Raw genomic sequence first — 26040 nt, 5'->3', positions numbered from 1 at the left:
CTTCTCCGGAGTCTTCAACATGTGATCGATGAAGACGAACATCTCGCCAAGGTCATCCCCACTACTTGCCTTTAAACAACCGCACAACCTCAAATAGACCATTGTACACAGCAAACTACCCAGCCTTCAGGAGAACAGTGACCAGGACACCACACAACTCTGCCACAGCAACCTCTGCAAGACGTGCCAGATCATCGACACGGATGCCATCATCTCACATGAGAACACACCCACCAGGTACACGGTACATACTCTTGTGACTCAGCCAACATTGTCTACCTGATATGCTGGAGGAAAGGATGTCCCGAGGCATGGTACATCGGCGAGACCGTGCAGACGCTACGACAACGGATGAATGGACACCACTCGACAATCACCAGGGAGGAGTGTTCCCTTTCTGTCAGGGAACACTTCAGCAGTCAAGGGCATTCAGCCTCTGATCTTCGGGTAAGCATTCTTCAAGGCGGCCTTCACGACACACGACAACGCAGAATCACTGAGCAGAAACTGATAGCCAAGTTCTGCACACATGAGGACGGCTTCAACTAGGATCTTGGGTTCATGTCACACTATCTGTAACCCCCACGCCTTGCCTGGGCTTGCAAAATCTCACTAACTGTCCTGGCTGGAGACAATTCACACCTCTTTAACCTGTGCTTAACCCTCTCTCCACTCACATTGTCTGTACCTGTACAGACTTGATTACCTGTTCAGGCTTGCATTCCAACCGTTATCTTGTAACTGAATTTGTGTCTATATATGCCCTGTTTGTGAACCAAATCCTGCACTCACCTGATGAAGGAGTAGCGCTCCGAAAGCTCGTGCGACCAAATAAACCTGTTGGACTTTAACCTGGTGTTGTGACGCTACTTACTGTGCCTACCCCAGTCCAACGCTGGCAACTCCACATCATGACATAAATTGGGATAGTCATAGTATAAAAGGTTTAGAAGGTATGGATTTCTTGAAATGTATCCAGGGGAGTTTTTTGTATCAGTATGTAGAAGGCCCAAGAAGGAATGGAACAGGTTCTCAGGAATGGAGTCGGATAAGTGATAAATGTGGGAGTGGGGGAGCATTTTAGCGATAGCGACCACAACACTGTACGATTCAAGTTTGTTATGGACAAGGAGAAAGATGGCCTGCAAAAGGGGGCTTTGGATTGGGGGAAGGCAGATTTTAAAAAATAAAGCAGGATTTGGCCAAAGTTGACAGGGAGCAGCTCCTTGCGGGTAAGTATACAGTGGAGCAATGGGGGACACTCAAAAAGTCCAAAGGGAGCAATTCAGTTGCGGCTCTAGAGGAATATAGGAAGTGCGAAAGGACTTAAGAGAGCAATTAGAAGAGCAAAAAGGGGGCATGAAAAAGGACTTACGAACAAGTTTCGGGAGAATCTTAAGATATTTTCTAAAAACATTAAAAAGAAGATAACCAGGGAAAGAGTAGTGTCCATTAGAGAACAAGGGGGCGATCAGTGTGTGAAGCCACAGATCATTGGAAGGGTGTTAAATGAATACTTCTCTTCGGTCTTCACTCTGGAAAAAGAGAATGTAGGTACAGAATTCAGGGAAAAGGACTGTGAGGAACGTGCACAGTTTGACAAAGGAAATGGAAAGGTATGATCGGCTCTGACAGGCTTAGAAGTGGATAAATCCCCAGGCCCAGATGAAATGCATCCCGGGTTGCTGTGGGAGGCGAGGCACAAAATTGCAGGGGCTCTGGCACAAATTTTTAATTCCTCTCTGGCCACGGGAGAGGTGTGGAGATGCCGGCGTTGGACTGGGGTAAACACAGTAAGTTTTAACAACACCAGGTTAAAGTCCAACAGGTTTATTTGGTAGCAAATACCATTAGCTTTCGGAGCGCTGCTCCTTCGTCAGATGGAGTGGAAATCTGCTCTCAAACAGGGCACAGAGACACAAAAATCAAGTTACAGAATACTGATTAGAATGCGAATCCCTACAGCCAGCCAGGTCTTAAAGATACAGACAATGTGGGTGGAAGGAGCATTAAGCACAGGTGTATTGTCTCCAGACGGGACAGCCTGCAAGTCCAAGAGGCAAGCTGTGGGGGGTTACTGATAATGTGACATAAATCCAACATCCCGGAACTTGGCTATCAGTTTCTGCTCAGCGACTCTGCGCTGTCGTGTGTCGTGAAGGCCGCCTTGGAGAACGCTTACCTGAAGATCAGAGGCTGAATGCCCGTGACTGCTGAAGTGCAAGTTCCGCACACATGAGGACGGCCTAAACCGGGATGTTAGATTTATGTCACATTATCAGTGACCCCCCACAGCTTGCCTCCTGGACTTGCAGGCTGTCCTGTCTGGAGACAATACACATCTCTTTAACCTGTGCTTAATGCTCCCTCCACCCACATTGTCTGTATCTTTAAGATCTGGCTGGCTGTAGGGATTCGCATTCTAATCAGTATTCGGTAACTTGATTTTTGTGTCTCTGTGCCCTGTTTGAGAGCACATTTCCACTCCATCTGACGAAGGAGCAGCGCTCCGAAAGCTAATGGTATTTGCTACAAAATAAACCTGTTGGACTTTAACCTGGTGTTGTTAAAACCCTTACGGGAGAGGTGCCAGAGGACTGGAGGACGGCTAATGTGGTTCCACTTTTCAAGAAGGATGGTAGAGATGAACCAGGAAAATACAGACCAGTGCCATGTCAGTGGTAGGGAAGCTATTGGAGAAAATTCTGAAGGAGAGAATTAGTGTCCACTTGGAGAGGCAAGAGTTAATAGAGGATAGTCAGCATGGCTGTGCCAGAGGGAGGTGATGCCTAACAAATTTGATAGAATTTTTCAAAAATGTGATCGAGTGTGCACATGAGAGGAGTGCAATTCATAGAATCATAGAATCCCTACAGCGCAGAAGGAGGCCATTTGGCCCATCGAGTCTGCACCAACCACAATCCCACCCAGATCCTATCCCCATAACTCCATGTATTTACCCAGCTAGTCTCCTGACACTAAGGGGCAATTTAGCATGGCCAATCATTCTTTGGACTGTGGGAGGAAACTGGAGCACCCGGAGGAAACCCACCAGACATGAAGAGAATGTACAAACTCCACACAGACAGTGACCCAAGCCGGGAATCGAACTTGGGTCCCTAGTGCTGTGAGATAACAGTGCTAACCACTGTGCCACCCTTATGGGACAGTTGATGCAGTTTATATGGATTTTCACAGCCTTTGACAAAGTCCCACATGGGAGAATGATTGAGAAGGTTAAAGTTCATGGAATTCAAGGAAACTTGGCAAGATGGATTTGAAACTGACTTAGTAAAAGGACACAAAGGGTGGTGGTCGAAGGCTGTTTGAGTGAATGGAGGCCAGTCTCCAGAAACGCATCACAAAGTTCAGTGCTGGGATCCTTATAGTTTGTCATATACATAAAAATGATATAGGTGATAATGTGGAGGGAATGATAAGCAAGTTTGCAGATGACACCAAGATTGGCAGGGTGGATAACAGTGAAGGAGAAGGTATAGATGGGTTGGTCAGATGGCAGAACAGTGGCAGCTGGTACCCTGGTAAGTGCGATGTGATACACTTTGGCAGAAGTAGCAAGACAAGGGAGTATTAAATGAATGGCAGGACACTAGGAAGCTCAGACAAACAGATGGATCTTGGGGTAATTATTCACAGATCCCTGAAGGCAGCAGAGCAGGTGAATAGGATAGTTAAGAACGCATATAGGACACTTGCTTTTATCAGTCATAACCCAGAGTGTAAGAACAAGGAAGTAACGTTGGAGCTTACAGAATGTTGGTTAGGCCACAGCTGGAGTACTGTGTGCAGTGCTGGTCACCTCACTATAGGGGGTACAGGGAGGTTCATTAAGATGTTGCCTGGGATGGAGCATTTGAGCTAAAGGAGAGACTGGATGAGCTTGGATTATTTTCTTTATAGCAGAGAAGACTGGGGGAGAGGGGGGGAGGGGGACATGATTAAGGATTTTAAGATTATGAGAGGCATGGACAAGGTGAATAGGAAGCAGCTGTTCCTCTTGGTTCAGGGGTCAATCACAAGGGGGCATTGTTTTAGGGTAAGGGGCAGGTGATTCAGAGGGGATTTGAGAAAAATCAGGAGACCCAGCAATCAGGAGAACCAGCGTACAGGGGCCACTACGCATGTGCCGATCTCGTGTTGACAGATGGGGTGTGTAGGCAGTTGGGGTTGACAGTTGGGGTTGCCTGTTCAGTGCTATGCTACCGGCCCCTCCATCGGGAATAGGCCCCGCCCCCTGATTTTCAGCGTGATTCATGCTAAGGCACTCTGCAGTGCAGTATGGGAGATTCTTTTTGAAGCCAGCGTGGTTTACTCCAGTTTCAACACTTGGAATTTTTTTGGGAGAATCCCGGCTCATAACATTCAAGGATATGGCAAAAGTGCTGGAAAATGATATTAGTGTGACCTTAGTGGTAGTTACTTTCAGTCAGACTCAGTGGGGCATTTCTGCGCTGTCCAACTCTATGGGCCCTATTTTACCATTTTGATTCTAAGTGCTGGGCGGACTTGAATTGTTTCAGATCCGACTTTTAGACCCGTTCTAAGGCACCCCCCATACGCACTTTGCCTGCAAAAATATCAGCGAGTCCGAATCGTGCTTAACACGCCTGAAACTCTGCAGCTCTGATCGGTGCCTCCAACTACACATGTGCAGAAAAAAAATGAGAGAATGCTGCTCCCTTGCCACATCCCTCCCAGGCCAGATGATGCCTCCCCCGGCCCCCACAGACATTGCCCCACCTCCACAACATTACTAACTGCCTTATCCCCCCACCCCCTCTGCCAATCAGACTGATTGCAGGCCCCTCCCCCTTCCCCCCCCCCCACCGATCTCAGGCAGGGTTGGCAGCGGACCCCCCCTTTCCCTCCACTGATCTCGGGCAGAGTGGCAGCGGAGCCCCTTTGACCCCATCGATCTCAGGCAGAGTGGCAACGAACCCCCCCGCTATTGATCTCAGGCAAAGTGATCCACCCTCCCCCTTTCCCCCTCCCACCCCACCAATCTTGGGTATAGTGGCAGTGGACACCCTCTTCCCCTCCACTGATCTCAAGCAGAGTGGCAGCGGACCCAGCTCCCCCCCTGCCACCGATCTCAAGCAGAGAGCCGTCAGACACTAGGCACTTACCTCCTCACTAACCCAATTTGGGTTTCTGTGGACCGTGTCTGTTTCGTGCCGATTCTGGATAGACAAATGCAGTGGTAAAGGGAGAAGTGCCGGTAAAGTTGGGCATGTAGCCCATTCAGTCAATTTAAATGCATGCAAATGCATTTAAATGGCCGTTGCGGCCATTTATGGGCCTTGGTAAAGGAGGAACCGGCACGGAGGTGGGCGCGGATCGCGCTACTCACCTCACGCCTGGCTTTACCAAGTTTTCGTGCCCGAAAATGGGCGCAATGTGATGGTATAATTGGGCCCTATGAATCTATATCCCATTGCAGGCTCTTGTATCCACTTCACTTCTTGACCTGCTACCTATCTTCACATGGTCAACAAATTTGGTAACAGGATGATTCATCTAAGTCATTAATAAAAATTGTAAATAGTTCAGGGCCCAGCATTCCACTTGTTATGGGTTTGCTGCTCTGAAAGTGGCCCATTTATCCTCACAGTTTCCTCTATCCATGCTAATAGAGCATCCCAACGCCATAAGCTCTTATCTTGTGTCGAGTTCTTGACCTTTTAAGTGGCACCTTATTGAATGCATTTTCATTCAGCTCATTTGTCATGTCTTCAAAAAACTCTAATAATTTTGTCAATCTTGATTTCCTTTTCACAAAACCATGTTGACTCTGCTTAATCTGGTGGCTCTGACATCCATCATTATGAAGTGCTTCAAAAGGTTAGTCAAGGCACAAATCAATTCCAGCCTCCCGGACTGCCTGGATCCACTACAGTTTGCCTTCCACCGAAATAGGTCCACAGCAGACACCATCTCTCTGGCCCTGCACTCAACCCTGGAACGCCTAGATAACAAAGACATCTACGTCAGACTCCTATTTATTGACTACAGCTCAGCCTTCAACACCATCATTCCTACAAAACTCATCTCCAAATTCCGTGGCCTGGGCCTCAGCTCCCCACTCTGCGACTGGATTCTGAACTTCCTAACCCACAGACCACAGTCAGTAAGGATAAGCAACAACACCTCCTCCACGATCATCCTGAGCACCGGTGCCCCACAAGGCTGTATTCTCAGCCCCTTACTATACTCCTTCTGCACCTATGACTGTGTGGCCAAATTCCCCTGCAATTCAATTTTCAAGTTTGCTGACGACACCGGGTCGAATCTCAAACAATGATGAGAAAAAAAAAGTTTTACAAAGTATATTTATTAGTCACATGTAATGCTTACATTAACACTGCAATGGAGTTACTGTGAAATTCCCCTAGTTGCCACAGTTCGGCGCTTGTTTGGGTCAATGCACCTAATCAGCACGCCTTTCAGTCGTCACCCTTCGTCGTCCAGTACTTCCCCGGAGCGGAGAAGCTACGACATCTTCTCCGGAGCCTTCAACATGTCATCGATGAAGACGAACATCTCGCCAAGGCCATCCCCACACCTCCCTATTTGCCTTCAAACAACCGTGCAACCTCAAACAGACCACTGTACACAGCAAACTGCCCAGCCTTCAGGAGAACAGTGACCACGACACCACACAACCCCATCACAGCAACCTCTGCAAGATGTGGCAGATCATCGACACGGATGCCATCATCTCACGTGAGAACACATCCACCAGGTACACACACCTGTGACTCGGCCAACATTGTCGACCTGATACGCTGCAGGAAAGGATGTCCCGAGGCATGGTACATTGGGGAGACCATGCAGACGCTTTGACAACGGATGAATGGACACCGCTCAACAATCACCAGGCAGGAGTGTTCCCTTTCTGTCGGGGAACACTTCAGCAGTCAAGGGCATTCAGCCTCTGATCTTTGGTTCTCCAAGGTGGCCTTCACGACACATGACAACACAGAATCGCTGAGCAGAAACTGAGAGCCAAGTTCCACACACATGAGGACGGCCTCAACCGGGATTTTGGGTTCATGTCACACTATCTGTAACCCCCACGACTTGCCTGGGTTTGCAAAATCTCACTAACTATCCTGGCTGGAGACAATTCACACCTCTTTAACCTGTGCTTAACCCTCTCTCCACTCACATTTTCTGCATCTGTAAAGACTTGATTACCTGTAAAGATTCACATTCCAACCATTATCTTGTAATTGAGTTTGTGTCTATATATGCCCTGTTTGTGAACCGAACTCTTCACTCACCTGATGAAGAGGCAACGCTCCGAAAGCTCGTGCTACCAAATAAACCTGTTGGACTTTAACCTGGTGTTGTGTGACTACTTACTGGGCCTACCCCAGTCCAATGCCGGCAACTCCACATCAGGTCTTTCAGAATGTGGGAGGAAACAGGAGCACCCAGAGGAAACCCACGCAGACACAGGTAGAACATACAAACTCCACACAGACAATGACCCAAGCCGGGAATCGAACCAGGGTCCCTGGCGCTGTGAAGCTAACCACCGTGCTACCATGCCGCGCCCCCCCCAAGCACAGGAATGAGATAGAGAATCTGGTGCACTGGTGCAACAACAATAATCTCTCCCTCAATGTCAACAAAACAAAGGAGATTGTCATCGACTTTAGGAAGTGTGGTGGAGAACATGTCCCTGTCTACATCAACGGGGACGAAGTAGAATTGGTCGAAAGCTTCAAGTTTTTAGGTGTCCAGATCACCAACAACCTGTCCTGGTCCCCCCATGCTGACACTATAGTTAAGAAAGCCCACCAATGCCTCTACTTTCTCAGAAGACTAAGGAAATTTGTCAGCTACGACTCTCACTAATTTTTACAGATGCACCATAGAAAGCATTCTTTCTGGTTGTGTCACAGCTTGGTATGGCTCCTGCTCTGCCCAAGACTGCCCAAGGTCGTGAATGTAGCCTAATCCATCACGCAAACCAGCCTCCCATCCATTTACTCTGTCTATACTTCCCGCTGCCTCGGCAAAGCAGCCAGCATAATTAAGGACCCCATGCACCCCAGACATTCTCTCTTCTACCTTCTTCCGTCAGGAAAAAGATACAAAAGTCTGAGGTCAGGTACCAACCGACTCAAGAAGAGCTTCTTCCCTGCTGCCATCAGACTTCTGAATGTACCTACCTCGCATTAAGTTGATCTTTCTCTACACCCTAGCTATGACTGTAACACTACATTCTGCACTCTCTCGTTTCCTTCTCTATGAACGGTATGCTTTGTCGGTATAGTGCGGAAAAAACAATCCTTTTCATTGTATACTAATACATGTGGCAATAATTAATCAAATCAAATCTAAAAGTATTACGCTTTTCTAAATATCCTGCTGTTACCTCTTTAATAAAAGATTCCGGCATTTTCCCAATGGCACATGTGAGGCTAACCAGTCTTTAGTTTCAGCTTTCTGTCTTCCTCCTTTCTTAAATGGAGGTAGCACAGTAGCACAACTTCTTCCTGAAGTTTCCACAACCACAGCCGTCAATCATACAATTCAATTCATTCCACATGATATCAAGAAAATCAAAAGTTCACAGGATACAGCAAAGACTATGGGCGGAATTTTCCTGTCCTGACCGCCATGGGAGTTGTAGCGAGCAGGACACAGACCATGCAAAGGTCTGTAGACCTTGGGCAGAATTTTCCGGTCTTGAGGTGAGCACAGCCGGAACATCCCACCCTATGACTCTGAGTAACATCCCAGCTGTAGTGCTGAAGACTTATCCCCAGAATTAACTGTGCCCCGAGCCAAACTGTTCCAGTACAGCTAAAATACTTTCATTTACCCGACAATACACAAAATCCAAAAGTGGACAACTCCCAGGTCCACTTTATCCACAAAATGGGAAATCCAATTCAGCTAATTACCATCTTTTAGTCTACTCTCAATCATTAGTAAACTGATTGAAGGTGTCATCGACTGCACTATCATGCGGCACTTACTTGTGAGGGGGTATAGTTCAATGGTAGAGCATTTGACTGCAGGTCAAGAGGTCCGTGGTTTGAGTCTGCGTACCCTCTTTGGTGACGGGCTGTTTCCTACATTATAATGACATACTGACCAATACCTATTCAATGATACTCAATTTGCAATCCACCTGGATCTCACATTTCCTGATCTCAATAAAGTATTAGTTCAAACATGGTCAAAGAACTGAGTTCGGGAGATGAGACAAGACAGCTTGGCTTTTGATAAGGTCCCACATGGGAGACTGATTGCAAAGATAAGAACCCATGAGGTCCAAAGAAATTTGGCAAATTGGATCCATAATTGGTTTTGGAGGGTTTAAAAGTGCTTACCTTGGAGGTTTCAGCCTCATTGTTCCACAGGAGCACGCTGAGGGTAAGGGAGCTTGTTTGTGCATTTTATTTATTTATTTTTCAGTTAAATTTGTGAAAAAAATCGGAGGTTTTTTTTTTCAAAACAGGAAGTAGGCCCAGCAGCAGCCTGGGAAGGTTTTGGAGGGTTTAAAAGTAGGCCGCACTTTTGAGCGGGCAGCGTCGTTAGCGGGCAGCAGAGTGAGCAGGGGGCAGAGTGAGAGCTGAAGGGCTTTGGCTCAAAACGGGCTTCGGCGAGAACAGGCAGAGGCGAGAGTAGGTTTTTTCTTTTTCAGTAAGTTTATTCCTGTTTTTCCCCAGAGTAAAAAAAATGCCAGGCAAGATGTTGGAATGCTCCTCTTGCAGGATGTGGGAGATCAGGGAGACATCCAGTATCCCTGACGACAGCACCTGCAAAAGATGCATCCAGCTGCAGCTGCTAGCAAAGTGTGTTAGGGAACTGGAGAAGGAGCTTGATGACCTCCATCTAATTCGGGAGAATGAGAGGTATATAGACAGTAGCTTTAGGGAGATAGTTACACCTAAGCAGCAGAGCACAGGAAATTGGGTTACTGTAAGGAGAGGAAATGGCAATGTGAAAGGACAGGCAGAGCAGGGTTCCCCTGTGGCCATACCCCTCCACAACAGGTATACTGAATTGGATACTGTTGTGGGAGATGCTTTACCTGGGACAAGCTGCGACAGCCGGAACTCTGATACTGAGTCTGGTTCTACAGCACAAAAGGGTGGGATGAAGAAGAGGAGAGCAGTAGTGATAGGGGACTCAATGGTCAGAGGTACGGACAGGAGGTTCTGTGGTCGGGACAGAGAGTCCCGCATGGTTTGTTGCCTCCCAGGTGCCAAGGTCAGCGATGTCTCTGATCGCGTGCACAGAGTTCTAAAGTGGGAAGGTGATCAGCCAGATGTCGTGGTACACATCGGTACCAATGACATGGGAAGGAAGAGTGAGGAGGTCCTAAAGAGTGAGTACAAAGAGCTTGGAAGGAAGTTAAAAAGTAGGACCCCAAGGGTAGTAATCTCAGGATTGCTACCTGAGCCACATGCCAGTGAGGGCAGGAGTAGGATGCTTGGGCGGATGAACACGTGGCTGAGGAGCTGGTGCAGGGGGCATGGTTTCCGATTCTTGGATCATTGGGACCTCTTCTGGGGCAGGTGGGACCTGTACAAGAGAGACGGGTTACACCTAAGCTACAAGGGGACCGATATACTTGCAGGGAGATTTGCTAGTGTTATTGGGGAGCGTTTAAACTAGATTTGCAGGGGGATGGGAACCAGAGTGCCAGAGCAGGTAGTGGAGCAGGGGTAAAAAGACAGGTTAGTTCAAGCAAAATCACAAATGGAAGGGTAGAGTGTGGTGGAAATAATCTTTTGAGGTGTGTCTATTTCAATGCCAGGAGTATTGTGGGGAAGGCAGATGAGCTGAAGGCATGGATAGACACATGGAAATATGACATTATAGCCATTAGTGAAACTTGGCTACAGGAGGGGCAGGACTGGCAGCTCAATGTAGCACGGTTCCAATGTTTCAGGCGGGATAGAGGCAGAGGGATAAAAGGTGGGGGGGTGGCATTGTTGGTCAGGGAAAATGTTACAGCGGTACTCAGGCAGGATAGATTAGGGAGCTTGTCTACAGAGGCCCTATGGGTGGAGCTGAGAAACAGGAAAGGTATGACCACATTAATGGGGTTGTATTATAGACCACCCAATAGTCAGCGAGAATTGGAGGAGCAAATCAGCGGAGAGATAGCTGAACAACTGCAAGAAACACAAAATTGTGATAGTAGGGGATTTTAATTTTCCACATATAGATTGGGACTCGCATACTGTTAAAGGTTTAGACGGGGTAGAGTTTGTAAAATGTGTTCAGGAGAATTTTCTACATCAGTATATAGAGGTGCCAACTAGAAAGGATGCGATATTGGATCTCCTATTGGGCAATGAGTTAGGGAGGTGATGGATGTGAGTGTGAGGGAACACTTTGGATCCAGTGATCATAATGCCATTAGTTTCAACCTGATCGTGGATAAGGATAGATCTGGTCCTCAGGTTGAAGTTCTGAACTGGAAAAAGGCCAAATTTGATGAAATGAGAAGGGATCTGGGAAGTGTGGATTGGCACAGGCTGTTCTCTGGTAAGGATGTAAATGGAAAGTGGGAGGCCTTCAAAGGAGAAATTTTGAGAGTGCAAAGTTTGTATGTTCCTGTCAGGATTAAAGGCAAAGTAAATCGGAATAAGGAACCTTGGTTCTCGAGGGAGATTGTAACACTGGTTAAGAGGAAGAGAGAGTTGTATGAAATGTACAGGCAGCAAGGAACAGATCAGATGCTCGAGGAGTATAAAAAGTGCAAGAAGCTACTTAGAGGGAAATCAAGAGGGCTAAAAGAAGACATGAGGTTGCTTTGGCAGACAGAGTGAAGGAAAATCCAAAGAGCTTCTATAGGTATGTTAGGAGCAAAAGGATAGTGAGGGATAAAATTGGTCCTCTTGAAGACCAGAGTGGTAGACTGTGTATGGAACCAAAAGAGATGGGGGAGATACTAAATGGTTTTTTTGCATCCGTATTTACTGAGGAAACGGGCATGGAGTCTACGGAAATAGGGCAAACAGGTAGGGAGGTCATGGAACCTTTACAGATTAAATGGGAGGAGGTACTCGCTGTCTTGAGGCAAATCAGAGTGGATAAATTCCCAGGGCCGGACAGGGTATTCCCACGGACCTTGAGGGAAGCTAGTGTTGAACTTGCAGGGGCCCTGGCAGACATATTTAAAATGTCAGTATTCACGGGGGAGGTGCCGGACGATTGGAGGGTGGCTCATGTTGTTCCGTTGTTTAAAAAAGGTTCCAAAAGAAATCGGGAAATTATAGGCCAGTAAGTTTGACGTCGGTGGTGGGCAAGTTATTGGAAGGTGTGATAAGGGATAGGATCTACAAATATTTGGATAGACAGGGACTTATTAGGGAGAGTCAACATGGCTTTGTGCGTGGTAGGTCATGTTTGACCAATCTATTAGAGTTTTTCGAGGAGGTTACCAGGAAAGTGGATGAAGGGAAGGCGGTGGATGTTGTCTACCTGGATTTCAGCAAGGCCTTTGACAAGGTCCCTCATGGGAGGTTAGTTAGGAAGGTTCAGTCGCTAGGTATACATGGGGAGGTAGTAAATTGGATTAGACACTGGCTCAATGGAAGAAGCCAGAGAGTGGTTGTGGAGGACTGCTTCTCTGAGTGGAGGCCTGTGACTAGTGGTGTGCCGCAGGGATCGGTGTTGGGTCCATTGTTGTTTGTCATCTATATCAATGATCTGGATGATAATGTGGTCAATTGGATCAGCAAGTTTGCTGATGATACAAAGATTGGAGGTGTAGTGGACAGTGAGGAAGGTTTTCAAAGCTTGCAGAGGAATTTGGACCAACTAGAAAAATGGGCTGAAAAATGGCAAATGGAATTTAATGCAGACAAGTGTGAGATATTGCACACTGGAAGGACAAACCAAAGTAGAACGTACAGGGTAAATGGTAGGACTCTGAAGAGTGCAGTTGAACAGAGGGATCTGGGAATACAGGTACAGAATTCCCTAAAAGTGACGTCACAGGTGGATAGGGTCGTAAAGAGTGCCTTTGGTACATTGGCCTTTATAAATCGGAGTATCGAGTATAAAAGTTGGAGTGTTATGGTAAGGTTATATAAGGCATTGGTGAGGCCGAATTTGGAGTATTGTGTACAGTTTTGGTCACCTAGTTACAGGAAGGATGTAAATAAGGTTGAAAGAGTGCAGAGAAGGTTCACAAGGATGTTGCTGGGACTTGAGAAGCTGAGTTAAAGAGAGAGATTGAATAGGTTGGGACTTTATTCCCTGGAGCGTAGAAGATTGAGGGGAGATTTGATAGAGGTGTATAAGATTTTGATGGGTATAGATAGAGTGAATGCAAGCAGGCTTTTTCCGCTGAGGCTCGGGGAGAAAAAAACCAGAGGGCATGGGTTAAGGGTGAAAGGAGAAAAGTTTAAAGGGAATATTAGGGGGGGGCTTCTTCACGCAGAGAGTGGTGGGAGTGTGGAATGAGCTGCACTTTTAACATTTAAGAAAAACTTGAACGGGTTCATGGATGAGAGGGGTGTGGAGGGATATGGTCCAAGTGCAGGTCAGTGGGACTAGGCAAAAAAATGGTTCGGCACAGACAAGAAGGGCCAAAAGGCCTGTTTCTGAGCTGTAATTTTCTATGGTTCTATGGTTCTAATTGGCTGAGTGGCAGAAAGGTGATGGCCAAGGGGTGTTTTTCTGACTGGAAGGCTGTGTCCAGTGAGGTCCCTCAGGTGTTAGTGTTAGGGCCCTTGCTGTTAGTGGCTGATATAAATGATTTAGACTTGCAAGTGGGAGGGCTGAGAGTAAGTTTGCAGATGATACAAAAATTGGCAAGGTAATAAATAGTAAAGAGAATAGCCTTAGATTACAGGAGGATATAGATGGGCTGATCAATGGCAAATGGAATTCAATTCGGACAAGTATAAGGTGATGCAATTAGTAGGACAAGCAAGACAAGGGATACATGATTAATGGCAGGAACCTGGGAAGCACTGAGGATCAGAGGGGCCTTGGTGTGCAGGTACACCGGTCACTTTAGGTAGCAAGACAAGTGGTTAAAGTGGTTAAGAAGGCACATTAAGACATCTCACAACATCAGGCTAAAGTCCCACAGGTTTATTTGGAATCACGAGCTTTCGTAGCTCTGCTCCTCCATCTGACCTGATGAAGGAGCAGCGGTCCAAAAGCTCGCGATTCCAAATAAACCTGTGGGACTTTAGCCTGATGTTGTGAGACTTCTTACTCTGCCCATCCCAGTCCAACGCCAGCATCTCCACATCAAGAAGGCATATAATATACTTGCCTTTATTAGCCAAGGCATAGAGGTTAAGAGCAGAGAGGTTATGCTGGAACTATATAAAATTTTGGTTAGGCGACAGCTAGAGTACTGTGTGCAGTTCTAGAATCCACATTAAGGGAGGAATGTGATAGCAGTGGAAAGGGCGCAGAGAAGACTTCCCAGAATGTTGCCTGGGAATGAGAACTTCAGCTATGAAGAAAGATTGAATAGACAGAGGTTGTTTTCCTTGAAGCAGAGGGGGGCACATGATTGAGATATATAAAATTATGACAATTTATGAGGGGCATAAATAAAGCAGACAAGAAGAAACTTTTCTCCTTGGTGGACAGATCAGTGACTAGGGGCACTGATTTAAGGTAAAGGACAGGAGGTTTAGAGGGGATGTGAGGAAAACATTTTTCACCAAAAGGGTGGTGGGAGTTTGGAACTCACTACCTGAAAGAGTGGTGGAGGCATTGACCCTCATAACATTTAGGAAGTATTTAGATGTGTACTTTCGATGCCAAGGCATACAAAGCTATGGGCCAAGTGCTGGAAAATGGGATTAGAATAGTTCAAGTGGCTTGTCTTTGACTGGCACTGACACAAAGGCCAAAGGGCCTTTTTCTGTGCTGTGTACCTCTACGATAGATTGTCCTTAAGAAGGCAGCACTTCATTGTGTGTTAGAAAAATTGAAGTCAACGGGGCTCAGGGGAAAACTCTCCACTGGTTGGAGTCATTCCTAGCAAATGGAAGATTGGTTGCTGTTGTTGGTGGCCAATCATCTCAGCCCCAGGACATCCCCTGCAGGAATTCCGCAGGGTAATGTCCGGGGTCCAACCACTTTCAGTTGCTACAATAATGTTGCCTCTATCGTTAGATCAGAAGTGGGGATGTTTGCTAATCACATAATATTCAGTACCACTCACAGCACCTTAGATAATGAACCAGTTTGAGTCCACATGCTGCAAGACATTCAGGTTTGGCTGATAGTTGGTAAGTAACTTTCACGCCACACAAGTGCCAGGCAATGTCCATCTCCAATGAGAGAATCTAACCATCTCTGCTTGACACTCAGCACCATTACCATAGCTGAATCCATCAACATGGTGGGATTACCATTAATTTGAAACTTAATTTGACTAGCTACATGGTGGCACAGTGGTTAGCACTGCTGTCTCACAGCACCAGGGACCCGGGTTCGATTCCCGGCTTGGGTCACTGTTTGTGTGGAGTTTGCACATTCTCCCGTGTCTGCGTGGGTTTTCTCTGGGTGCTCTGGTTTCCTCCCACAATCCAAAGATGTGCGTGTTAGGTTGATCGAGCATGCTAAATTGACCCTAGTTTTGGGGGGATTAGCAGCGTAAATATGTGGGTTATGGGGATAGAGTGGGATTGTTGGTGCAGATTCGATGGGCCGAATGGCCTCCTTCTGTACTGTAGGGATTCTATTCTATATAAGTATTGGCGACAACAGCAGGTGAGAGGCTCTGCAGCAAGTAACTCACCTCCTGACTCCCCAAGAGCCTGTTCACTATCTACAAGGCACAAATGAGGATGCTAATTGTATATTAATAATTAATATAATGTATCCAGGTAGTGGGCATTAACTGGAGATTCACTTGCGCTCTATAAATATGCGGTTGTTGGAATGGGTAACGTCAGCTCATGACATGTATTTTTGTAAATAAACACTTATGGAAGTCTGTAAAGATTGTCTCCAGTTCTATCCTTCATCTGGCTTTCTGGAATATTGTAAGAAGTCCCACAACACCAGGTTGAAGTCCAACAGGTTTATTTGGTAGCACAAGCCACAAGCTTTCGGAGTACCCACTCACCTGATGAAGGGGCAGTGCTCCGAAAGCTTGTGGCTTGTGCTATCAAATAAACCTGTTGGATTTTAACCTGGTGTTGTGAGACTTCTTACTGTGCTTACCCCAATCCAACGGCGGCATCTCCACATCATTTCTGGAATATAACATAGAAATCCAAAGGAATATTCTTCACTTGCTTAGATGAGTACAACTCCAACAAGGATCAAGAAACTCAATGCCATCCAGCCCACTTGATTGGCAACCCACCCACTACAAACTTTCATTCCACCGCTAGTATACTGTAGCTGTGATGTGCGGCACGGTAGCACAGTGGTTAGCACTGCTGCTTCACAGCTCCAGGGACCTGGGTTCGATTCCCGGCTTGGGTCACTGTCTGTGTGGAGTTTGCACATTCTCCTCGTGTCTGCGTGGGTTTCCTCCGGGTGCTCCGGTTTCCTCCCACAGTCCAAAGATGTGCGGGTTAGGTTGATTGGCCATGCTAAAAAATTGCCCCTTAGTGTCCTGAGATGCATAGGTTAAAGGGATTAGTGGGTAAAATGTGTAGGGATATGGGAGTAGAGCCTGGGTGGGATTGTGGTCGGTGCAGACTCGATGGGCCGAATGGCCTCTTTCTGTACTGCAGGGTTTCTATGATTCTATGATTCTGTCTACAAGATGTACTGCAGCAATTTGCCACGGTTTCTTTGACAGCACTTTATAAGCATGGGAACTCAACCACCTAGAAAGATGACTAATAGCCATTTGGAATAGCACAACTTGCAAATACTCGTCCAAGTTATCCTCCTTACTAGCTTTGGAAATTATGTTGTTCCTTTATCATTGCCTGATCACTCCCGACCTAACTGCACAATGGCTCCAGTCCACAGCTCCTTAATGAGTTGCAAAACACTGAGAAACTTCAAAGAGCTCTATTCGTAAAGAACCACACGACTGAATTCTGCACAATCAACAGTGTTGGAAACTGCACAATCAGTACAAACGGGAACCAATAACTGAAATATGTGTGATATTTTGTACACTGGGTGCCACATAAATGTATGCCAAGGTTGAGGTGACCGAGTGAATTGAAACAAAAAGGCGTCAAAATGCTGTTATTGGGACACTTGGCAAATGTACAAAGGCAAGGATCTTATGACTAATTGGAACTTTGGTAATTATAATGGAAATATAATGCTTCTTAAAAAAAGGCAAAAAAGAAAGGCAAAAAAGGGATATTAAGTTGGAAAAATATACAGCTGTTTGAAAGAGCACACAACTTCTGGTAATAGGGGAAGAATACAACTCCACAGTGATGCACTTACTGTGGAAGAGCAACTCATTCAAATATGGCAAGAAAGGGACCCAGATGGCCATAGGTGACAGGACATGTTAAATGTGCATACTTGGAGTTGCACAAATAAAGATTAAAATGGATGTATGCGAGATTAAAGGTGATGAATAAGTGCAAGTTTCACATATTAGGATTTTAGAAGGTGAATGGAAAATGAAGTCTCTGGATATGTCTTATAAGAAAGGAAACACCAAGATCATTTGAGCAGCACCATTAATTAAGCAACGGCATTGATTCAAACTAATTTGAACTAAAACCTGCTACCATGAGAGGAAACTAGCAATTACCAGTGTTAAACATTTAAACAAAACTAAAAGGTCAGAAGATAAAATCATGATTGAAGGCGAGAAACATTTGGGGGAAGGCTCTGACCACATTGCCCTGCAAATTTCTTCTTTTTAAATTTATATTCAATTCCAATATGTCCTCAGTTTAATAATGAATTATTGGAATGTGCTCTAAGTCAGGTGAACAGGTACTTTTCTTAAACTTCCATTAATATAGGGAGTATGTATATGCCTATAAATGCCTAACCTCATTCTTTGTTCTTTATTTAGTTCAGGTTGGCAGTAAATGATTGGCTGCCAAAGGGAGTGGCTGGATGAAGTTTAACTCACATATTTGCTGTATGCTTTACAACAAATTAATCTATTTTTGGAGAGAAAGGTGCATTGCAATTGCACCTCCTCATAATTAGAATGCAAAGTAGCTGAGTCATGAAAGATGAGACATAAAGAACTCTAGATTATGGACTCAAGATTCTTACTCATAAATAGATGTAAATCAACAAGAGAAAACAGCACCGACCTGAGCACCATATACCCTCTGCATGGCCTGCAACAGCTGGTTTGTATACTCTGTTAGTGTGCCTGCATCTTCCTCAAACACACTCAGCAGGGAACGTGTCTAAAGTAAGAAAGACAACACACTTTAACCTCTTACAAATGCTCAAAAGACAGATTTAAAAGCTTTTGTAATATCTGAAATTAACAAACCTTTCCCCAAGTTGTGTGCTCTTTGCAAGGAGAATTAACAAACCTTTCCCCAAATGTGTTCACTTTGCAAGGAGAATTAACAAACCTTTCCCCAAATGTGTTCACTTTGCAAGGAGAATTAACAAACCTTTCCCCAAATGTGTTCACTTTGCAAGGAGAATCACTTCTGTATTACATCCATCATATTAATACCCAGCCAATGGTAATTATATCTCACTGCCCCACTAGACAATGCCCGAACGGTACCAGTTCCTGAACTGCAGGCATTACCCTGTCACTGTGCAAAGGTCTGAGCTACAGAAACTGTCCGATCACAGAACAAGGTCCTGTACTCCAGAGGCCATCCTGTCACAGTACAAATAAAAGTTCTCCAAATGACTTGGGTAGAAAACATTTCCCTTAAATCAGGTAGGAATTGCATTGGCTATTGTGATAAAGTAGCATGAAGGACAGTTCGACAGACTACTTGTTTAACTTGGCAAGTTAAGCAAGTGAGAGAATTCAACAGAGGGAGATGGCATACTGTTCGGGTCTTTTGCAGAACAAAGAGTTGTCCAAGAGGGAGGGCACAGCAAAGCAAGTAAGAAGTTTAACAACACCAGGTTAAAGCCCTTCTGGGGCTTAGAGCTCCGAAAGCTTGTGTGGCTTTTGCTACCAAATAAACCTGTTGGACTTTAACCTGGTGTTGTTAAACTTCTTACTGTGTTTACCCCAGTCCAACGCCGGCATCTCCACATCACAGCAAAGCAAGGCAGAGGTGCTTAATGAGTATTTTGCCTCGGTTTTCACAGAGGAGAAGGACCTGGGTGGATGTACTGCGGGCGTGCGGTGGACTGAAAGGATTGAGTATGTGGACTTTAAGAAAGAGGTTGTGCTGGAATCTTTGAATGGCATCAAGATAGATAAGTCGCCGGGTCCGGATGGGATGTACCCCAGGTTACTGTGGGAGGCGAAGGAAGAGATTGCAGAGCCTCTGGCGATGATCTTTGCGTTGTCGATGGAGACGGGAGAGATGCCGGAGGATTGGGGATGTGGTTCCTATTTTCAAGAAGGGAAATAGGGATAGCCCAGGTAATTACCGACTGGTGAGTCTAACCTCAGTGGTTGGTAAACTGATGGAGAAGATCCTGAGGGACAGGATATATGAACATTTAGAGAGGTTTAGTATGCTCAAGAATACTTAGCATGGCTTTGTCAAGGGCAGATCGTGCCTTACGAGCCTGGTGGAGTTCTTTGAAAATGTGACTAAACACATTGACGAAGGGAAGGCGGTAGATGTGGTTTATATAGATTTTAGCAAAGCCTTCGGTAAGGTCCCCCATGCAAAGCTTCTAGAAAAAGTGAGAGGGCATGGGATCCAAGGGGCTGCTGCCCGGTGGATCCAGAACTGACTTGCCCAAAGGAGGCAGAGAGTGGGTATAGATGGGTCTTTTTCTAAATGGAGGTCGGTCACCAGTGGTGTGCCCCAGGGATCTGTTCTGGGACCCTTGCTGTTTGTCATTTTCATAAATGACCTGGATGAGGAAGCGGAGGGATGGGTTGGTAAGTTTGCCGACGACATGAAGGTTGGTGGGGTTGTGGATAGTCTGGAGGGATGTCAGAAGTTACAGAGGGACATTCATACGTTAGGAACAAAAGAGTTGTCAGGGAGAAAATCGGACCTCTCAGGGACAAAGGAGGGGAATTATGCTTAGAACCCAAGGGAATAGGGGAGATCCTAAATGAATACTTTGCATCGGTATTCACGAAGGAGAGGGGCGTGTTAACCGGGAGTGTCTCGGAGGGAGGTGTTGACCCGTTAGAGAAAATCTCCATTACAAGAGAGGAAGTGTTAGGTTTTTTAGGGAACATTAAAACTGACAAAGCCCCAGGGCCTGATGGCATCTATCCTCGACTGCTCAGGGAGACGAGAGATGAAATTGCTGGGCCTCTGACGGAAATCTTTGTCGCTTCTTTGGACACGGGTGAGGTCCCTGAGGATTGGAGGATAGCGAATGTGGTCCCGTTGTTTAAGAAGGGTAGCAGGGATAACCCAGGAAATTATAGGCCGGTGAGCTTGACGTCCGTGGTAGGGAAGTTGTTGGAGAGGATTCTTAGAGACAGGATGTATGTGCATTTAGAACGGAACAATCTCATTAGTGACAGACAGCATGGTTTTGTAAGAGGGAGGTCGTGCCTTACAAATTTGGTGGAGTTTTTTGAGGAAGTGACAAAAACGGTTGATGAAGGAAGGGCCGTGGATGTCGTCTATATGGATTTCAGTAAGGCATTTGACAAAGTCCCACATGGCAAGTTGGTTAAGAAGGTTAAGGCTCATGGGATACAAGGAGAAGTGGCTACATGGGTGGAGAACTGGCTTGGCCATAGGAGACAGAGGGTAGTGGTCGAAGGGTCTTTTTCCGGCTGGAGGTCTGTGACCAGTGGTGTTCCGCAGGGCTCTGTACTGGGACCTCTGCTATTTGTGATATATATAAATGATTTGGAAGAAGGTGTAACTGGTGTAATCAGCAAGTTTGCGGATGACACGAAGATGGCTGGACTTGCGGATAGCGAAGAGCATTGTCGGGCAATACAGCAGGATATAAATAGGCTGGAAAATTGGGCGGAGAGGTGGCAGATGGAGTTTAATCCGGATAAATGCGAAGTGATGCATTTTGGAAGAAATAATGTAGGGAGGAGTTATACAATAAATGGCAGAGTCATCAGGAGTATAGAAACACAGAGGGACCTAGGTGTGCAAGTCCACAAATCCTTGAAGGTGGCGACACAGGTGGAGAAGGTGGTGAAGAAGGCATATGGTATGCTTGCCTTTATAGGACGGGGTATAGAGTATAAAAGCTGGAGTCTGATGATGCAGCTGTATAGAACGCTGGTTAGGCCACATTTGGAGTACTGCGTCCAGTTCTGGTCGCCGCACTACCAGAAGGACGTGGAGGCGTTAGAGAGAGTGCAGAGAAGGTTTACCAGGATGTTGCCTGGTATGGAGGGTCTTAGCTATGAGGAGAGATTGGGTAGACTGGGGTTGTTCTCCTTGGAAAGACGGAGAATGAGGGGAGACCTAATAGAGGTGTACAAGATTATGAAGGGTATAGATAGGGTGAACAGTGGGAAGCTTTTTCCCAGGTCAGAGGTGACGATCACGAGGGGTCACGGGCTCAAGCTGAGAGGGGCGAAGTATAACTCAGATATCAGAGGGACGTTTATTACACAGAGGGTGGTGGGGGCCTGGAATGCGCTGCCAAGTAGGGTGGTGGAGGCAGGCACGCTGACATTGTTTAAGACTTACCTGGATAGTCACATGAGCAGCCTGGGAATGGAGGGATACAAACGATTGGTCTAGCTGGACCAAGGAGCGGCACAGGCTTGGAGGGCCGAAGGGCCTGTTTCCTGTGCTGTACTGTTCTTTGTTTTTTGACATTGATAGGATGCAAGACTGGGCGGACAAGTGGCAGATGGACTTCAACCCAGATAAATGCATCATGGTCCATTTTGGTAGGTCAAATGGGATGAAGGAGTACAATATAAAGGGAAAGACTCTTAGTACTGTAGAGGATCAGAAGGACCTTGGGGTCCAGGTCCATAGGACTCTAAAATCGGCTCCGCAGGTGGAGGAGGTGGTTAAGAAGGCGTATGGTCTGTTGGCCTTTATCAATCGAGGGATTGAGTTTAGGAGTCTGGGGATAATGATGCAGCCATATAAGACTCTCGTCAGACCCCACTTGGAGTACTGTGCTCAGTTCTGGTCGCCTCATTATAGGAAGGATGTGGAAAAGATTGAAAGGGTGCAGAGGAGATTTACAAGGATGTTGCCTGGATTGAGTGGCATGCCTTATGAGGATAGGCTGAGAGAGCTCGGTCTTTTCTCCTTGGAGAGACGAAGGATGAGAGGAGACCTAATAGAGGTGTATAAGATGTTGAGAGGCATAGATCGGGTGGACTCTCAGAGGCTTTTTCCCAGGGTGGAAATGTCTGCTACGAGAGGACACAGGTTTAGGGTGCTGGGGGGTAGGTACAGGGGAGATATTAGGAGTAAGTTTTTCACACAGAGGGTGGTGGGCGAGTGGAATCGGCTGCCGTCAGTGGTGGTGGAGGCGAACTCAATAGGGTCTTTTAAGAGACTCCTGGATGAGTACATGGAGTTTAATAGGATGGAGGGTTATAGGTAGGTCTAGAAGGTAGGGATGTGTTCGGCACAACTTGTGGGCCGAAGGGCCTGTTTGTGCTGTAGTTTTTCTATGTTTCTATGTTTCTAAGACCAGAGAGCTGAAGTCCAGAGGCAATAGCTGGGTAAGCAGGTATATAATTGGTTGATGAATTTAAACTAGCACCTGGGAAATATAAGTACAGTAATAAGTCTAAAGCTTAGCTAATTAAACTACTTGATATAACTACAAATAGTCTTTGAGTGACATTTCTAAATTTGATTTGTTAAATAAAACCTAATTAGTTAAATAAAATATGGCAACACAAATGATGTGGGTCATACTGGACACAGTAAGAAGTTTAACAACACCAGGTTAAAGTCCAACAGGTTTATTTGGTAGCAAAAGCCACACAAGCTTTCGGAGCTAAGCTTTAGACTTATTACTGTACTTATATTTCCCAGGTGCTAGTTTAAATTCATCAACCAATTATATACCTGCTTACCCAGCTATTGCCTCTGGACTTCAGCTCTCTGGTCTTAGAAACATAGAAAAACTACAGCTCATACTGGACACCAGTGTGTTCCACAGTAACCACAACAGCAGTAAAAATAGTGTTCTAGACCCAGCCATCTTTAGCTGCTTCATCAACAACCTTCCTTCCATCATAATGTCAGAAGTAGCGGCATTCACATATGATTACACAATGTTTAGTTCCATTCACAATTCCTCAGATATTGCAGCAGTGTGTCCACATGAAACAATACCTGAGCGAATAAGTGATAAATAACATTTGCGCCACACAAGTGCTCGGCAATGACCACCTCCAACAAGACAGAATCAAACTATCTCTCCTTGACATTCAATGGCATTATAACTGCTGAATCCCACCATCAACACCCTAGGGATCATCATTGAACAGAAACTGAACTGAACCAGCCATATAAATACATGTGGGGTTATGGAGATAGGGCCTGGGTGGGATTGTTATCGGTGCAGGCTCGATGGGGCAAATGACCTCCTTCTGCACTGTACTGGTTCTATGATTCTATATAAATACCGTGGCTACAAGAGCAGGCTTGGAATCTTGCACTGAGTATCTTACCTCAAGATGCTCCGAACCCTGTCCATCATCTATAAAGCACAAGTTAGGAGTGTATTGGAAACTCACTACTTAGCTGATTGAGAGAAATTCCAACATTCAAAAAGCTTAACACCACCAAAGACAAAGTAGCACAGAAGATTGACACCCGAGTCACCACTTTATCATTGACTTCCACCACTGGCATACAGCATCAGTGTGTATCATCTACACAAAGCACCGCAACAACCTGTCAGGATTCCTTTAAAGCACCGTTGAAACCCACAATCTATACCAGTCAAGGGCAGCAGATGCACGGGAACACCACTACCTTAATTCCAAGCCACACACCATACTGCCACTGGATCAAAATTCAGGAACTCCTTTCCCAACAGCACTATGGGTGTACCTACACCACATGCACTGCAGTAGAAGAACAACTTACCACCACCTTCTCAAGAGCAATTAGGCACGGGCAACAAATGCTGGCCTTGCCAGTGAAGCCCATATCCCAGGAATTACTTTTTAAAAATCCTCAATCTCTCACCTGTCAAGGCATCCAAAAATCTTATAGGAGATCAACTCTCAGTCTTCTAAACTCCAGTGTATTGGCCCCATCCATTAAATGTTGCATCAAAGGACAACCATCCAATCTCAGGAAGCAATCTAAAGCTACATTTCCCATCTACACTTTCCACTGCCTCGGAAAAGCAGCCAGCATAATCAAGGACCCCACGCACCCCGGGGCGGCACAGTGGCTCAGTGATGAGCACTGCTGCCTCACAGCGCCAGAGACCTGGGTTTGATTCCTGGCTCGGGTCACTGTCTGTGTGGAGTTTGCACACTCCCTCCCTTGTGTCTGCGTGGATTTCCTCCGGGTGCTCCAGTTTCCTCCTACAGTCTGAAAGACATGCTGGTTAGGTGCATTGACCCGAACAGGCACTGTAGTGTGGCAACTAGGGGAATTTCACAATAACTTCATTGCAGTGTTAATGTAAGCCTTACTTATGACTAATAAACTTTTATACTCTCTTCCACCTTCTTCCATCGGGAAAAAGATACAAAAGTCTGAGTTCACGCACCAATCAACTCAAAACCGTTTCTTCCCTGCTGCCATCAGACTTTTGAACAGACCTACCTCGTATTAAGTTGATCTTTCTCTTTGCTCTAGCTGTGACAGTAACACTACATTCTGCACCCTCTCCTTTCCTTCTGTATTTACGTATGCTTTGTCTGTATCCCGCAAGAAATAATCCTTTTCATTGTATCCCAATACATGTGACAATAATAAACCAAATCAAATCAAAATCAATCTTGTGAATCTTCACTGCACTGCTTCCAAGGTAAGTATATTCTTCATTAAATAAGGAGACCAAAATTGTGCACAATACTCCAGGTGTGGTCCCAATTATCTCTCAAATTTATTTGTACTTAGTGTACTGCAAGCTTTTCTGTGTCATACGTTTTGCTCATGGGCAGCTTAAAAGTCACATTAAAAGTCACTCGACTTTCACCCAAAGTCGTGCGATACATCCTAGATTACTACAATGCCAAACACATTTGTCATATTGCTGTTATCCCTCTGGTCCCAATTTCCCTCTCCACAAAGATTCCATTCAGCTCCAACTCTCACTGGTCCTACACACCTCTCCTTTAATAAGTCACATTATGTCTCTCTCATGTCCCAATCCACTTCTCTTCCCATGCCCCCGTGCTCTCTCATTTCACACATCCCATTTCACTTCCCACACAACAAATAGCATATTGATAATGTCACTGGATGAGCAATCCAAAGGCCTGGGCTAATTTTCTGAGGAGATGGGTTCAAATCCCATCAATGCAGCTGGTGGAATTTCAAAATTCAATTAACAATTCTTGAAATTAAAGCTAGTTTCAGCAATGGTGACCATGAAACTAACATTGATTGTTGTAAAAACCCATCTGGTTCACTAATGTCTTTTAGGGAAGAAAATCTGCCGTCCTTACCTGGTCTGGCCTACATGCAACTCAGATCCACAGCAATGTGGTAGTCTCTTAAAAGTCCTCTTAAAGCCCTCTGAAATGGCCTAAGAAGCCACTCAGTTCAAGGGCAACTAGGGATGGGCAACAAGTGCTGGCCTTGCCAGTGACGCCCACATCCAATGAAAGAATAAAAATATTCTCCCTCTCTTCTCACATACATCTTGTTATTCTTCTCCTCACACATTCCTTCATTGGGCATGTTCCATTCTCACTCACCTGACACATGTCACACTTGGACACTGTGACAGGAGAAGAGCTCCCACTTTCAGGGAAGTCACAGAAACATGGCTAGAGCAGGAGAATGCACACAGCTTAGACCATAAACAATTTTTAAAATCCATTCATCTCACAACTCACGTAATTTGGTC

At 45.8% G+C, this 26040-nt stretch overlaps 1 protein-coding gene across 1 annotated transcript in view; it reads right to left on the bottom strand.

Annotated features, from left to right (window-relative positions):
- appl2 (adaptor protein, phosphotyrosine interaction, PH domain and leucine zipper containing 2) overlaps positions 1-26040 on the bottom strand; it is a 230723-nt gene that overhangs the window by 193359 nt on the left and 11324 nt on the right. The window contains exon 2 of the mRNA XM_078235147.1: positions 18240-18338. Within this exon, the coding sequence (XP_078091273.1) occupies positions 18240-18338 (99 nt within the window). The remainder of the gene's footprint in view (positions 1-18239; positions 18339-26040) is intronic.

The sequence above is a fragment of the Mustelus asterias genome, chromosome 19 (genome assembly GCF_964213995.1).
Source record: "Mustelus asterias chromosome 19, sMusAst1.hap1.1, whole genome shotgun sequence".
NCBI classification, from domain to species: domain Eukaryota; kingdom Metazoa; phylum Chordata; class Chondrichthyes; order Carcharhiniformes; family Triakidae; genus Mustelus; species Mustelus asterias.
This window is presented reverse-complemented; position numbering and strand designations above follow the sequence as displayed.